This window comes from Ischnura elegans, chromosome 2 (genome assembly GCF_921293095.1).
Source record: "Ischnura elegans chromosome 2, ioIscEleg1.1, whole genome shotgun sequence".
NCBI lineage: Eukaryota > Metazoa > Arthropoda > Insecta > Odonata > Coenagrionidae > Ischnura > Ischnura elegans.
Window position 1 is genome coordinate 98,966,841 of NC_060247.1, and position 17,336 is coordinate 98,984,176.

Below are 17,336 nucleotides of genomic sequence, written 5' to 3' on the forward strand. Positions count from 1 at the left end.
CCCTCCATTCAGCGTTCGCCCCACCCCCTCCGACGATTTCCTCTTCTCCGAATTCAAACAAAAGGTCCCAGCTCACGCAGGGATCGTATTACGAAGACCTTAGCTTCGAAAAAAATATCAAGTTACACGAGAACAATAAAAACGTGTCTCACGCCCCCCCTCTACTCACCCACTGGCCTTTTTCTGCTTACCTGCTTCGAAGTTCCCCATTTCTGGAGGTCAACTGCTGCATGAGTCATCTACTAGCCCAAAAGTTGTCTAACAATGACTTTCGGCAATTGATATTAGACCTTTATTGGATTGAAATATTAGTAATGTGCGCGTAATTTAAAAAAGAATAAGACCAAATACGACATATTTCTGACTTTATATAAGCATTATACGCAGGAAAATAAATGCCGGAAAGACGAAGAAATACGACGGAGGCTTAGCATTTTGGCGTAATGCTCAAATACGGTGCTCTCCTATTATTTTTTACAGCCTAAATCGAAATATTACTACTCCTGGAGTACGTATTTAACGATTCTAGATTTTTATAAGACGATATCTATTTTTCGCGATTAAATTCAAAAGTGAAAATTTTCAAGCGCGCGATAACGCGACGGGTAAGTATGAATGCCGGGAAAAACTCTGCGTGACGTCGTTCTGCTTCCCGCTGCCGCGAGTGAGGTGACCTTGGGGCGAGGCTCTGGGCGCTAACACGACGCAGGATGCTAGCAGGTAGCCGAGTACCATGCTAGCTGGTAGCGCTTGGCTAAAGTAAGGATTATTAATACCTTATCAAGCGAAGAAAACTTTACGACCATAGCCAGTTTTAATAAGTGATTATTAAGACATGTTTCCCTGATCTTTGTTCCTCATGCATGCATTGGTAACCTCAGACGATGTAAACTCTTATCCTCTCGTGTAGAAAATATAGGTCCCTGTGATGTCAACTGGAGTGGCATTACATGGGTGCCAATCTGGCCTTTTTCAAATGAGGATAAAATTGACCATTGCCATTGGTCTAAACCGGTATTTCTAGAACCAAATAATTTGTATATTATGAATACACCAATGGTGGGTAACAAATCACAATCCATGACTTTCATTTTCTTTAATGAAGGAAACTACCCTATTGTTTATATAGAATTAAAATATTCTATTAATCAGCTAAATTCCTGTTGGAATCCTTTAAAGGCAGTCACAATTACTCGCCAAAATCTTGGGTTTCCTGCTGCAAAAGCGACCTGGTCAAACATTTTCACATTCATCGTTTAGTATTCGAGGTATTCGAAATTCGAGGTATTCGAATATTCGAGCAATGATTTGATATTCGAATTCGATATTCGAATTCGGGAAATCTACTATTCGACCCATCCCTAGTAAAAATTTATTTTCTGGGTGATAAGTTGCATTCACATTCTACCATAAAAAGTACATATGTACTAATAAAAACATGGATTGAATTCAGAAGCAGAAAATGTAAATAGAATGAGACTTCAATCTTAACTATACCTAGCTTAAGTGGCTATGGTAATGCAGTGGAGGTTGATGATCCATCTATCCAGAAAATTCAAATGTTAAGCCTTTTAAATTCATCTTGCAATGTAAGAAACAGAATCCTATCCTGATACACGAAAATTAAATTCCTTGGCTCCATTTCGAATACCATTGAGTCTATTCAGCCCTTGCAGCTCATCTAAAATTAGATGTGATAATATTTGTCAACCTTCCATGTTAATTCACCCTTTCCAATCACCGCTTCAGGAATATGTGAGCAAAATAAGTGTCTTTTAACCTTGATGAGTTAATTAACTAGTGGTATCTAAAGTATTAAGCATTGAAAATAATAGCATTGTGAAAATATTAGTATGTACTGAAAGTCAAGTATCGAATTTTTGGTAAATGCCCTCCTCTTGTTTTGATACATTTGATGTCTATAAGGAGTGTCTGATTGAACTAGGTGATGAAACTTTTGTTTTACTTATTACTCGTTTCTTTTGCATTTTTGGATGTTTTGCAATCACTGTTAGTGTCACCATTTCTTATGAACACATGCTCATGTGGGAACAAGCTGCTAGCATTAGGCTACTTAATTTTTAGCCAAATGGTTGTATTTAAATAGCTTTGTATTACGTAGGAATAAGTGGAATTGGAATGTGTAGGTATTTTTTATTCTGTGTAGTATGAACAGTTTTCTAAAGAATATGAAATTTTGTTTAATCTCATACCTGAAATACCTTTCCATCCATCTGTAATTAGATGTCTAAGGACATTTGCTAAGCTGACAAAAATGCTGTGAATAATCAGAATAATGGTGAATACAGTTTATTAGGTGGTCCAAAGTGGGCTTTCAAATCTGTGAGTGTTCAGTGCATTTTTAGCATGTACTTACTGAATCATGGGCTGGAAAATGTATCTGATACAGGTGCTTCTATTTATTGTACAGACTGGATAAAGCAGGAGAAAGCAACGAAGCTAATGCAGATATAAATTCTGGTAAAGGGAGAAGTGGCTCTAGTAAAAAAGTTGACGTGGCAAAATTTGCTGAGGAGAAAACTGAAGTTGTTTCGGGAACAGCTCCAACCAGGCAAACTCGAAGAACAAGAGGGAAAGATAGGTGAGGTTTTCATTTATTGGTGCCTATTTCCAATGAGTTGGTACTAGAGAAGGGGTGACTGCCAGTAGTAGGTAACCATCAATAACAGTGATAAACACAGGTGCAAACTGCTATGTTTTCGTGCAATCATCACTAAAATCACTCACTGTTGAGCAACCCTCGCTATAAGTCATACCAGTTTTCATGAACTTTTGCTGTATGTGATAATAATTTTGAGTTTGAATATTTACCCAGTCAGCACAAGAGATAATTTAGATGGAAAATACCTGAGTAACTTGGGGCAATTTTATCCTTTTTGTAACTACCCTTTCTTTACACATTAATTGCTCGTGTGCAGAATTGCCAATGGTGAAGTATAAAAAATGTGTAGTGAGGTATTTATGCACTTAATTGTATGTGCTTAAGAAAAGTTTAAAGTAGAAAAATAGATTTCAATAATTTCACAGCAAAATCTGTAGTGATATTTTTTGAATTTTTGAATTATTTACGATTCCATTTTACAAAGTTTCTCATTATTACATGCTATTGATGAAAGGCTGAGTTTATTAACAGAAAGAAAGTGCTTAAAAAATTACCTGATTATTTTCTTAAATATGTAAAGAAGAATACTAATTTCATCAGATAATTATTTTTGCTAAAATAATTGCATGAAAGTTATAAGATCGAACACATCTTGACGGTTGGCTACATTAGATCCTCAAATGCGATTTGTGAATAGTGGACCATAAAGTTGGCTACGAGTGGACAAATAAACAATGAAGGAGGAACATGAATGCAAGTGCCAAAATAACGTACCTGACAATTAAAATTTCTAACTATTACTGGAGCATAAAGTAAACTAAAATTAGTTACCTGATATAATGTTGAAAATTGTAAAATTTAATTTAGTGGAAAATTTAACCAGAGAGTTGCATCACTTTTTGTTGTGACTCCATGGTGAGGCAATACTTTTTAATAACCTTTATAGCTGTAATTTGGTTCCCTCAACCTCTGCTTAAGTATAGCACTCTAAAGTACAGTATTTACAGTGATTTCATTGGTTTGCATCCTTGGGGGTGAAAAAAATTTGGAAAAGCACATTGATTATTGGATTTTCATTTGAGTGACTTTGTTTCCTCATAATCATGCCCAAAGGCGTTTGGTGTGGAAGATGTTGTCACTGAGTGCTCAATAGAAAATTATTTCCAAGTCTAACATTGTTTTCTGTGTTAAAAGAAATCAAATCCGCAATTCCTCTTAAAACATAGCTTTTATTTATGTTGGTTATTTCTCTTTCAACGAGTATGCATATCCTCATGAATGTAGGTTTTATTTTTGTAAGTATTCCTCTTTCACCAAGTGGTTATTTCCTTACATAGATGTATATTTTGTAACTTTTCGTCATTCAAAAAAGTTATTCTTCAATATCAGTGGCAATTTTGTTCATTATCATGTAATAATTCCTATAATGCATTTAAGCAATGTGCTGTTAGTTCACAGTAGTACCGACGGAGGGGGTGGTATCATTTTTCTTCTCAAGCTCCTCAGATGGCTCTGATGTTGCATTGGGAGGTTTTACTCGGAAAAATGCCGAATTTTACCACCAAATTACCCTAATTTTACCACTTAAATTTACAGATATTTACCCGTTTACACACAGGTTTGCCATCTTTTACCATAATTCTATGCGTGTAATATAAGGGTGAAAATGGGTAATCTATCTTTTTTGCTGACTAGGTAGTAATGCCCTTGAGCAAAAGGAATTTTTTTAGTTAGTGAACTTGTTGATTAGTTCTAGTCAGTTTTAATCTCCCTATATTTTAGGACCAAGATTGATAGAATGTAATTTGATTTCATGGTAATGGTACTCTATGTATGTATTGACCTTGTGTGGATTTTCCTTGCAATATGCTTGGTGTTATTTCCTTGTACAAGGTTTTTGTGGTACCTCTCAATCCCTAATGTCTATCACTTTTTTCAGGGCTGATGTTACTGTTGGTGTAACTGAGAGTAAAAAGTCACTAAAAACTTCTGTAAACAATGAAAATGTAAGTGAGGCAGCTGATGACAAATCAGAGAAGCATTTACCAAAGAAAACAATCACTACTGAAAGTCAAGGAGAAAATTCAGATGAACCATCTCAACAGTTGACTCGCCGTGGGAAAAAATCTGCTAAGTAAGCACTCCAATGTTAAACAGTGTGAAGTAAGCACTCTTATGTTATACACAGTTGTTTCCTTGTTGTGTCTACTTGAAAGTGCGTTGGCTCATGTTGTTAATGGTATAGATGGGAAATAATTAATATTTTAGCTAGGCATAGATTTTAAAATCAACTGGAGCCATTTTGAGTAAAGTTCCTATCGTTGGACTCAAATTATACCATTATTATACTGAATTAATTGCAAGTGAGCTTATTTATTTGAAAAGAACATTAAATAATATGGTGGCAGAAAGTCAATGTAATCTATAACTATTGGTTTTGCTAGTTCATTTTAGGATTCCCTAGAAAGTGATTCAGTTCAGCGTTCGCTCTTGTGTGCCAATACTCATTTTACTTATTTTGCAATATTGGCAAGGTAGTATAGACAAGTTGGTGCTGCTAACTCTATCTTTTTCATGTCACATTTAGTTTTAAGGAAGTGCTTGATCTGCAATGTGTGATTGCGTAACTTGTTGAAAAACACTATATGGAATTAATGATCAAATACATTAGTTCAGAGGTATTGTTCTTTGACTCCTATTTCCTTTTTCATACATTTGTTAATGGTGTCTTTGATTCATCTCCTCTTAGTTGGTAAAATAGTCTTAAGGCAATTAATTAAGCCAAGTGAATGTAAAAAAAACTCGACAGCTACCTGCATAGTGATTGCTTACTGCCTAATGATGTCATTGGGTATGCAATTAGGCTGCTGCTCCCTGTGTGTGACTTATAATTTTTACTTGGCTCTTGCCAAAGAATAAGGAAAGGCATCAGTGGAAATTTTGAAATCATACTCAAATCTTTATTTTCATTATTTCCAAAAATTGTGCAATTACTAGTCTCTCTTATAACACCTTGATTTATTGCAACCATGAATTTCAATAAATGTTTCAACGTTTCCTCAAGAACATAAATGCTGCATTGCCGGCCTCAGTGGCAGCGGGGTAATGTCCTCACCTGCCAAACAAGAGGTCGCGGGTTCGAGTCCCACCTGGGTGGGTTTCCCTTGCCCAGGGCATGGTTGTTCGTGTACGTTTATTTGTTAAATTTGTTGAATACCCCGATGTAAAATGGCCAATACGAGCTGTATTTGGTGGTTTGAGAATAAAATAAAGAAGTACGCTAAATTAAATATCACATTGTAATATGGAGAGAGAATTCCTCTGGATGTGAAGTTATGTAAAGCTACATTTTCTTAAGGTTGGATGAAGCAGCTGGTGCCATGGACGTAGATGAAGGTAAAATGGGTGATAAGCCTAAAAGGGGATCTCAAAAGAAAGAAGAGCTAGCTAGAGATGTGGGAGACCAAGTGGCAGTAGAATCAGCTCCTATCTCAGGAAGGCAAATGCGAAGAACGAGAGGAATACAGGGGTAGGTTGCTTTTTGATTTCATAAGCAGGTACATTTCTGTGAATTGCATTGTTCAACTTGTTGTATTAGCTAGCTGGAAATATTTATGAGATCAAATTTTAACTTGATCTCTCATTCATTGTATGTATGTATAATATTGATACTCCAAAATACTTTGAGACACTCCATGTTTAACAGTAATCTCTTTTGTGCAGAGTGGACCAAACAGTTGATAATACCAATGTTAGTCAAATTGATGGAAGATCAAAGAGTAGTGCAAAGAAGAAAGCAGAGAAGGTGAAAGATGATGAGGAAAAAGTGGTTGTGGAGTCTGAGCCAACGCTGGGCAGGCGAACACGAAGAATGAGAGAAATGGAGGGGTATGTTGCTTTTGTTTGCTGTATATATAAGTCAGTTTTTGGCATTTACATTCATTCGGTGAAATGTTTCTCAATGATGTAAATACTTAAATAGGAAATAAAAATAGTACCCCTCAAGAGTATTGTAAAGAAAAAGGTATTGTTGTGAATTGTTTGCAATACTTTCACTTTGTATGTGAGTCATAGATGAGCCTGGTTTTAAGATGACCCCCCATGGTTTAGGACTTTTCAAAGGAAACACTTCAATTTGTACAATAATTGATTATAGTCATTAAAAACACATTTGTTTATAATCCAATGATTTAACATGGGTGAGATCATGTAGATGAACAGCTAGAATAGCCAATGTTATTGCATTAAGTTGAATCCACAATTCTCTATTTTACTTTCCCAGATCAACTCGTGTATGAGACGCACCCGTATGTTGAGCAATGGAGCTAAAGAAAAAATTTATTGCGGTATTTTACTTAATTTCATCGCACGGTGTTGCTGACGTATGCCTGGACTTTTGACAAATATCAAAATTTCTACTTTCAACACTAAAAATTTATGTGGCATTTTCAGCTAAATTTACGCGACATGTATGGCACTCAGATATAATTAGTTATGCACTTGTAGTGTTAACCTGATGCTGCTTTCTGGGGATGCTCGGATTGCATACCTCAGATCCAAATATCCACGAATAATGCCCTTCAGAGGGCAGAGGAATACTTCAGATCCAAATTTGCTGAAGAAATTGAATTTATATCCGAAATTTTAAATCAATGCTTTCGTAAATGCAGTGTCCCTTAAGAGGGAGTAGAAAGAGTTCTGATCCTCTCTTTGTATATGCCATTGAACTTCATTGCTTCTCCAACTCATGAACAGTTTTGTTTAAAAGCTCTTGTAGAAGTATTGCAACTGAATTTCAGCCGTGAAAAATTTTAAGGCAAAGCAAGAGGCCCATAGCGTGAATCTTACCAAGATATTGAACAACAATCAGGGGAATCTCAGCAACGTGGAATAATAACCAATTCGAAAGTAATTACATCACGCATTTCACAAAATTACTAGCCCCATCCACGGCCCTCCCCACATGCCTTTGACATTATTTCCTTTCCGAGACCATACAAACCATAAATCATTATCTTCGAAGGAAAATATCAAGTTACACTGGAACAATGGAAATGTTTCATCCCTACCCTGTCTCACAAATGGCCTTGGTAAGAAAGGAGAAAGGTTTGCCCCGCATAATGAGAGTTCACTCCTTGCGAGACACTAGGCCAGGCAGGAGGGAAAATAATTCTTGGTTCTCTCCCGCACAGGCTGGTAGCTAAAATCATGTACTCCCACAGCTAAAGGGTTAATAAATGGATGAAATTTTAGGAATTAGACAGTTTTATATGTGCATATATTTATTTTCAGGAACAACGATACCATCACCAAAAATATCAAACCAACAAGAAAAACTTCCAAAACAGAGAAAGAAATTTCTGAGAATATACATTCTGAGGAAGAAACCGCATGTAGAGAAGCTTCAGCTCCAAAGAGTAAGGGTAAGATTGGAAAAGGGGCATCTGTAAAACTGGACAAGCAAATGTCAGAGGATAAAGAATCTCAAATGCTTGAGAAAGAGAGTAAAGGCTCTGTAACTGAGTCTGCAAAGCAGGAAGTAAAGGAAGATCACTCTGTAGAAAAGAATGCTATCAATAGAACAGGTAAAACCAGAAGGCAAGCAACCAAGAAAGATGACGATAAGTCTGAAAAGGAAGAAGTTATCTCCCAAGGAATCAAAGAGGGGAATGTTGAACTCAATACTGTGGCTCCTACTGAACGGCGCACTCGAAGAGGGAAAGTGGCCACCACGTAAGTTTGATATCTCAAGTCCATCAAATTTCAATTGTTTCTATCGTATACAAAAGTAATGCATGTTTTGTGTTGCAATTTTATATTTGTTTTTTAGTGTCTTATATTGCTGATTCACTAGTCTTCATTTTATCATGTGTAATTTTTGGTGTATTCAATTTAATCAGCTTAAAAAGCAAAACTATAGCTTCATTTGTCATCATTTCACAGTGAAGTAGCTTAAATGTAAGAAAGTGTAGGGTGGACACCTTGGGCATAGGGCGTATGGTGGCCACCTTGAAAAATTGAGGTTGAACAACGATGGGCTCCCTAACGTAATGACTTAAAGAGCTGATTATTTGTTGAAAAATGGCTCAGCATGTGAATATTTGATTCTATTGATGTCACCTTAGTTTAAGGTAGAACCTGCGCTTCGAAATACTTCTTTCATTAGTTAGATAAACTCGACAACAACGAGTTATAATGGCTAAATTTGTCATTTATAAAAATTAAAAGTAATTATAAATCAATCAAAATAGCTGTACAATGCATGTATTTTACTAAAAAATGGGATAATTCTGTGATATGAAGAATGGCTGTTATATTGACTCTTAGGTATCGGAAGAATTTAAAAACTTTCTCTGGAAATACAGTAAAGCTTCATAATTATATAATTTGTGATGAATAAAAAGAACTTAACTAGTGAGAGCTTTTGCTCTGTTAATTTAACCTAATTTGGAAAATTTATTTATATATAATTGCTGACCACCAACTAGATAACGCTGTTAACATATCATAGTTTCACACCGGTTGAGCACCTTTATTTGTTTACGCTACCTCGAGTTATGTTGCATTGTGACAATATACCACTTTTTATATTATCCACTTTACTTAGCCTTAAATTATTAAATATACCTTGGGGCTGAAGTGATGGCTTCATTATGCCGATTTAAAGGCAAATTTGTGTCTATAGGTAAAGGTAAGAGATTGGATAATTTGAGGAAACGGAATGTGACCGAGTGAATCCATCAATTCCATCCAAGTTACTCCATCGAGTGAATCTGTTGAAGGATGCCGAATCGTAGACGTGCATTTTATTGGCAAAGCCGATTATTTGTATGCATTGTTCTTCAATTTTATCATTGTCAACTTCAGATTCATTTAATTTTGATAATGTTATCTTCTATCTTTGCTATGATTTAATTTGCTTAGTCCTATATTAATCCAAGTTCACGAATACATTAGTTTTTAGCAAATGATAAAATTGAAGACAAAAATGAAAATTCAAATCCTTTCGTCAAACTTACTTAATTAGGTCTCATGATCATTGGTTTTTGAAGATGAAAACACGTCAACAGCAACAAAAGTTCAAATCTTAGAAGATCATTTTATCCAAAATCTTACTAAGATCTAAACTATTAAATATGACTTCAAAAATTATGCATTAATAAAGCCTTTGATTACTGGGCTACGAGAAAATTGATAGCTTAAAATCTTAATTGTCAGGCTGTGTTGGTTAATTCAAAGATTTGACCCAGTTCGCTTGTGAAATGTTAAATTTACTTAAGTCGAGTGGGTGAATGTTGGGTATAATGAAGTTACATGAATGTGGTCAAGGAAGTCGTAATATACTCTATGAACCACGTTAGGCAGTGGAATGTATGAATGAATATTTCAGTTATTTTTCGATGTACCCTCTTAAACCAATTATTTGAAATTGTGTGTTAATTGATGAGAAAAGTTTTTCTTGCATGGAACACATTATTGAAGAGCTTATCCTTTTCCAGGCTGGTTGGTGATATCACTCAAGATGTTAATGAGTCCCAAAACAATAAAGAAAGAAATTTGACGAGAAGTACAAAACGGGTCCGTGAAAATGTTAGCAATGAAGAGGTAACCATGGAGAAGCGCTCAAGGAGAACAAAGAACAGGTAAATTTTAGAGAATTTTTTTACCATACTTTATAACTTTAAAAACCATGGTATGGTCTTACACGAAAACCGCATTTGCTCAAAATTCCCTCAGAAATTTGGCATTCCATAATAATAATACCTTTACAAAAGTTTTGTACTTAAGTTTCAAGGTTACATTTACTGTTAAAATGGTTCCATTTGCTTGTGTGAATTTGGGAAGGAAAAACTTTGGCTGTACCTTTTGGTGTTGTGAGTCTTGCAGAGTTCAAATCCTTGTTGCATTACAATTGGTCTCATGAAAAACATCAATGCCAAGTATATCCAAAGAATCTCCTCTTCTCTCAAAATATCACCTGCATCTAATTATAATTTGCAGTGTTGAGAAAGGAGATGGCGCAGAAAGTGTAAGAAGTGAAATGAAGGCAGCAGTGGTTGAACCTCAAGATGAAATTGAGGTCATTCCCAAATTGAATACTCGTAGGACGAAAGTTACTAGAAGGTAAGCATTTTCTTGCTATGAAAGTCAGTTTTAATCATTATTTGATTATCGATGTCATGTATTCATGAAAATCTGGTAGAACTATTTCTAAACGTTGAATCTACTTAAGTTATTGATCCCTAAAATAAATTTTCAGTTCTGGTGAGAGTTCTGTGAAGGATGCACCTTCATCATCTAATAAAGTGCAAGTAGGAAAACGCATATCCCAGGAGCAAATTATGTGTGCAATTGAAGAGGAAAAATTGACAGAGAGACCTACAAGGCAGAGGAAAAATGTGTCTAGGTACATATGTGTAGCTATAAGATTATGATATTAGAAGTTATACAGCCATGAAAATTTGAGTACATCACATTTATTTTTACGATATTGGAATAGACTCAAAAAACTTAATACAAATGTCCAAGTTTCAACATCGCGATCATCATTCAGTAAAACCTTGGTAATATGAAAGTGGAGAGACCTAAAAAGGACTTTCAAATGTATGGGTTTGAATTATCGTACTTCCCTGAAATGATCCAAAAAATATTTAGAAATTTCTAGAAAATATTGTACTACTGCTTGCAGGGGATCCAGGATTTTTTCTGGGGGGGGGCAAGGGTCTGATAGGTCTTCTCTTTTTTGAGATTAAAAACAAAATACAACAATTACTAAGGAAAATATTCTCTTTATTTTGACATGAAAGTTGTTAATATTAAATTAACTGATTGAGGCTCTTTAATATACACAATAAAACAAAGATAATGGTAGCTGTATTAAAAATCTTGTCTATTTTTTAAGTCTGGGTGTGGGGGGGGGGGGGGGGGAAGGCATGTTCCCCTACCCTAAATCCACCTATGACTGCATATATTATTATTATCTATGAGTAGGCACAAGATGAGTCATATAGTGCAATTGAAGATAAAAAATAATCAATATGTATTGAGAGTATGAATTGAAACCTTTGCACTGTTGTAATAATTTGAATGTAAAGGTACGCAAGTGTATTTTTTGCTCAGTGTGGCGTAGCATCAGCTTTAATGCTGTATGTCTGACAATTGAGCTTAAAATATTGAGATGTGGACATAATGGGCATGAATAGTAGCTCTATAAGTAAATTTTGGATGATTAATGATCTTATTTTGAGCTTACTTGACATCGTGGATGTGGCATGGATCATTTTTCTGTGTTGGTGACACTCGGACCTAAATTAAACTCTTAAAAGTTTGACATAACCAAGGTAACCAATCTAATTTTTGACTGAGGGAAGCAAGTTTACATATTTAGATGCTATTGCATAATTTAAAAATATGAAAAAAGATCATCAGCCATGCCCTGACACGGTCGGTGAGCCTATTTTTTCTGCTGCCCACAACTTTGAATGGCAGTATTTCAAATCAACAGGATTCGAATGAACAGTTTTATTGTATGTTAGAATAGTGGCAAAGTACCCATTATTTTTTAAGTGTGATCAATTATTTCCATTAAGGGAAGCTTGAGATTTTGTTATAATGGTAACAGTAATTTAAATTAGAATATTATTTTATATCAACAGGAAAAATGAAGGTAAAGATTCCATCCTTCAAGCTCCTGAGGCACCTGTGGAAGAGGGACAGGATAACAGCAAACTTAAAAAGGGTGTCAGTGTGGCGAGAAAGGATGAAGAGAAAGAAGTTCTCAGAGGAAGAAATTTACGCAATGCCAAAAATACAACCAGGTAAAGTATTGTGATAACAAAATTTTAATATCGTACTTGTGCTAAATGCCTATGCTTTAGGTGCTGAAAGTTTCTTTGCTCTGATCTATAAGGCTGTGTAACATATTACTTTACAGAATGATTCTAATGTAGGATGTTGTCAGGTGCACATGTAATTAGACACCAAGTGCTCAAGCTAATGCTTCTGCATTCCTTTGATTTTGAGGTTCCTACTTGGATTAAAATGAGGTTCTTAACACTAGAACCGCAGACGGGACTGTTTTGTCCCATCACCCTTTGCAAATGTTTGCCATTAATGTACTAGTGGTTTGATCCCTTTGAAATTGACTGACTATTACTCATTTTTTATGCTCTTTTGAATGGTTATATTGAAAATATTGTACGATGTTTTGTCTGTGAGAAAAATGGCGATTTACGTAGAACCGCAGGATGGGACTTTTTTGTCCCATATGGGGAAAACATACAATTTCAGTTTTTTTTTACACTAATTTTGTATTTAGCATAATAACAGTTTATTACGAAGGGGATCGATGCACAGATACCGTTATTCTGCAAGTTAGAAGCGCTGAAAGGAATAATATGTGCACTGCACCGGCCGCCTACTCACTCAGTGCCGGCCGACGTTATCTGGTTATTCTTGACTAGTAGCACTTTTGCTGTCAAAATAAGCTTACTGTATTCCTAGTTATACTTAATAAAACGTTTTAAACATTACCTAAACACGTGTTTTGTTCACACAAACCACAAAAAAACCGTCATTTATACTTAAACATGACAGTATTAACGTATTTTGTAAACGGGACAAAAAAGTCCCATGCCGCAGGTTTGGTGGGGTTGGAAAGTTCAGCGGTTCTAGTGTTAAGGGAACTAGGACGGACAAAATTTTGATTAGCAACTTTCAAAATTTTGTTTGTATAAAATATTTTGTAAAACATGATATAAATGAACCTACGTATAATAATATCAAACATCATTTTCGTCTACAATTATACCTTCTTTTAAATATCATAAATATTGATTGTTTCTGGCTTTACTTTGTGAAAATCCATTCTTAATAATAAAACGTTATTGTACTTTTCCACACGATTTAATTAATACGACCGGTTTCGTCGCAGAGGCGACATCATCAGGTACAGAATCCGTTATAATAACAGTTATTTTGTTCTTGTTTATCTGGTTGCTATTACGTTGGTAGGGGAGGGTTGCGTTGGGGTTGGAGCGTCACTCAGCTTCAGGGGAATCTCCAAGAGCGGGGAATAGTTTACAAAAATATTTTCATTTGCTAAAATTCCATTTTTTATATGCTTCCTTATCTCCAACTCCTCCAAGCAGTCCATCCTTCTTCCCTTTCCCTCAAGGTGGAGAATTTCCGGAACAAAATTGCTCCTGTGGTCACTCTCCCATAGATGTTTCGCAAAATGCGATTTTTCTAATTCCCCGTTTCTCAAATGCCTTCCATGTTCCTCTGCTCTTACTCGGAACGAACGTCCAGTCTGGCCTATGTAATAGGTCTCACAGTCACTGCACTTGAGTCTGTAAATGCCACTTCTATCATTTAAGTCAATTTTATCTTTTGTATTGCATAATAACGCCCTTAAATTAGATGTGTTATAATATGCTATTTTAAAGTCTTCTCTGGGAAAAAGGTTTGCGGTTGCCTGTGAAATATTTCCATAATAACTCAGTTTGCACCAGCGTTTCTTATGCTCATTATGAATGGATGAATGGTATATCATTTTCTGTGCCCGGAGGGAGTATTTCTTCCTTAACAATTTATCTATTACACTTTCTTCGTATCTGTTTTTAACTGCAATGTTTTTGATGGTTTTGATTTCCATCATAAATATTTCCCATCCTTTGGAGTGAAAATATTAAAGTGGAGGATTCATATCAACTTTTTATGAAAAATTGAATACTTTCAGATTGGTCAATGCAAACCAAATGATTTGGTATCTGTCGCTTAATTTTGACTTAAACTTTCCTATTTCATAGATTTTCACCTACTTTTAAAGTCTGGTAAACAGTTGTACTTGAACAAAGTGTGGAATATAGATTAAAGCCTATGAAAGTGTAGTCCAAAATTAATTTATAATGTTAAGTTTCAAATTTTAAAACTTATGAAGGCTCATTACTCTAAATAGAAAGTTTTAATAGGCTTGCAATCAGGCACCTGCATTTTCAAACCATTTAACTAGAATTTGGTTTAGAAAATATTTTTTACAAAAACTTGTATGGTAGGTAAAATGAAGTCCATCAACTCTTAAAATGACGTATGGTATGTGCATGTAAATTTGTGAACATCTAAATGGCAAATATTGAAGAATAAGTTCTTAAAGTTTTAAGAAGTTGAAATTTTATGATTCCTGACACCAGCTGCTCACAAGTGAGAATTTTTACCAAAATATTTAGTGATTTTTTGACCTTATGTACTATCAGAAAGCTTTGTAGTTTGATAATCGGTTATTTGAAAAAAAACTTATTTGTGCATTTGTCACGAAAAGTAATAAAGTATTTCTGTTCCATTGTCACATTTCATTTCCCCTCAAGTAGCATCAATAGGAGCATTAATGCTCCCTGGAATATTAAATTATGGTATATTATTAGGATCAGTTGGGCATTGCAGTGCTAACCAATTGTTGTGTGGAGTACCATTTTATTTTTGGCGTAAATTATCCCATTGTTATTTATACTCATTAAGTAATGGTGATATAGTGATGCATTGGTTAGACAAGGTTCTCTCTGACATTTTGGTTGAAGATGAAGTCATGTGATTAAAAAAAACTTATGTAATTATCATCCGAGTGAAAGTGACTTTTCCCACATTTTAGTGGAAAAAGATGAAACTATTCATCTAATAGGTAATACCAATTTCTGCCATGAATAAAACAGCAGTGAGAGGTCAAACTCATTGTTCTCTAAACTAATGTGGTTGCAGTTAGAAGCTTGTCATACCAATTCAGCTATATCGTGAATCCCTAAGAGCACAAGTCTGATCATGATAATCCAAAATGTTTGTGGTAGATGCAACATTTCCTTATTAGGAGTGAAAATAATATGTTTTTATGCAGTAAGACGTAATGTTGTGGCATGAAAGGTTCATTTTAAAGCAAAATTTTATTTATTACAGTGACACACCTGAAGAAAAAGAGACCAAGGGGCGTGGCAGGAAACGGACTGAATCTTCTAGTGTCTCAGTCGCTGATGAAAAATCACAGCCTTCTCAAAAGAAAGAAGGAAGTGAAAGTTTGCGAGTGGTGAGGAATACTAAAAGGATAAAGTTGGACCAAGTTAATCATGAGGAAAAAGTGGTTGCTGATCCCAAGGGCAAGGTCACTAGAAGAGTTCTTAGGAAAAGATAATATAATTTTTATATATAAAAAATCTGTAAATCATGTCTATTTTAAATCTGTTTAGTTGCAATGCCTGGATGAGAAAGTAGACGATACCTGACTAAAGTGTACCTGATATAAAAATGTTTAGATAGCTATAATGGCATGAGAAAATAAGTGCCATGATTGGATGAGTTAGCTTGAGTTTTGTAAAAACTTAATTTCTTTATAACATTGTGTTAAGCTTCAACTAATACTTAATCAAGTTTCCTGTAACTTTTTATATAGTGACTTCTCTTTTTAGTACATATTTTATACAGTTCTTCTTGAACTTAATTGAGAGGTATGTTTTGTATGCCTATTTTAGGCTTTAACTTCATTTACTTTTTGTCTGAATTGGGTTGATTAAAAATTCAATTATGAATATTCTTACTTTTATAACATTTCATCTATGTAGGTACTAATTGTTATAATGGGTGGGAGTGCATTCAATTAAACCATAGCTATAAACACTGGATACTTTTATTCCTTAAATAAAGTAATTCTTTACAGGCACACCTGTTCCTTAGTTTTAGTCCTTTTTCGAAGTCTACGGAGATTTTATTTTAGATTTGGAAGGAAAATGTACTTATGTAATGAGTTTGAGTTCACTTGAGATAACATGTACTGAATTGAATTAAATGAATTGTGCAGCTGAAAATTTGGAGATGGTACTCAGTAAACTAAAATTTATTGTGCTGTGTGGGCGGTATTGATTTTTTAGGTGTTGGGGTGGTCAACATGTGTCTCATTTTGACACTCCCTTATCAGAGTAAATTGCGATACCCTACAAAACTTGCTGATCAATATTGCTATCAAAAGTGAATTTCTTCCTTATCAATTAATTCTGCCAGTCAGGGGTGCAGCTAGGAATTAAGGTCAGGGTGGGTTTCAGGCGCAACTAATACTCGGGGACCTGGGGGTGTTTTATACCCGCCAGGGTAAGCTGGAGGTGTGGGGACACTCCTTTAGAAAAATTTCAAGATAAATGGTGAGTTTTACGGCTTTCGGAGGAATATTTTATTTATATTTATACTATTCAGTAAGTGATGTTAATTCAATTAAGTCGAATAGATTTAACTTAAAAATTTCTCTAAGCTCTGGGGGGGGGGGGGGGGTTATCCCCCAAAACCCCCCCCCCTCGCTGTGCCACTGCTGCCAGGTATTTCTGTAGCATGGCTACATATAGTTGAAGATAGTGAAGTAACTTGATCAAGTTGCATGTGGTCCTGAAGTCTTAAGGAAAATGAAAGTAAATTAAAATTGACAAGTCTCCAAAGGCACAGCTTCTCATTTCCTTGTGTTTTTGAATTGCCTTGATGAGTTATTGATACAAGTTCTACAGTATCAGGAAGTATCTTCAGGAAAACAAGAAGTAAGGGAAGGCCAGAAATTCATTCGGAGTAAATGAAAAATAATTCTGGAAGATTGTCTTTGACTTCAAAGCTTTAACTTCACCATTTTATACACAGATTTAACTCATTTTTATTTCTCAAAATAATGATATTAATGTTTTAACATCCAACA

The 17,336-nt window shown here is 35.0% G+C and overlaps 1 protein-coding gene across 2 annotated transcripts in view; it reads left to right on the top strand.

Annotated features, from left to right (window-relative positions):
- Positions 1–16,325, top strand: part of LOC124154228 (microtubule-associated protein futsch-like) — a 48,797-nt gene extending 32,472 nt beyond the window's left edge. Inside the window, exons 7-16 of one of the 2 annotated variants that reach the window (XM_046527818.1) lie at positions 2,432–2,602; positions 4,563–4,757; positions 5,982–6,152; positions 6,347–6,511; positions 7,916–8,356; positions 10,123–10,266; positions 10,625–10,747; positions 10,884–11,030; positions 12,280–12,441; positions 15,569–16,325. In XM_046527818.1, the coding sequence (XP_046383774.1) occupies positions 2,432–2,602; positions 4,563–4,757; positions 5,982–6,152; positions 6,347–6,511; positions 7,916–8,356; positions 10,123–10,266; positions 10,625–10,747; positions 10,884–11,030; positions 12,280–12,441; positions 15,569–15,800 (1,951 nt within the window). In that variant the 3' untranslated portion in view covers positions 15,801–16,325. The remainder of the gene's footprint in view (positions 1–2,431; positions 2,603–4,562; positions 4,758–5,981; positions 6,153–6,346; positions 6,512–7,915; positions 8,357–10,122; positions 10,267–10,624; positions 10,748–10,883; positions 11,031–12,279; positions 12,442–15,568) is intronic. The other variant, XM_046527819.1, reaches the window with a different exon arrangement.
- The last annotated feature ends 1,011 nt before the right edge of the window (positions 16,326–17,336 follow it).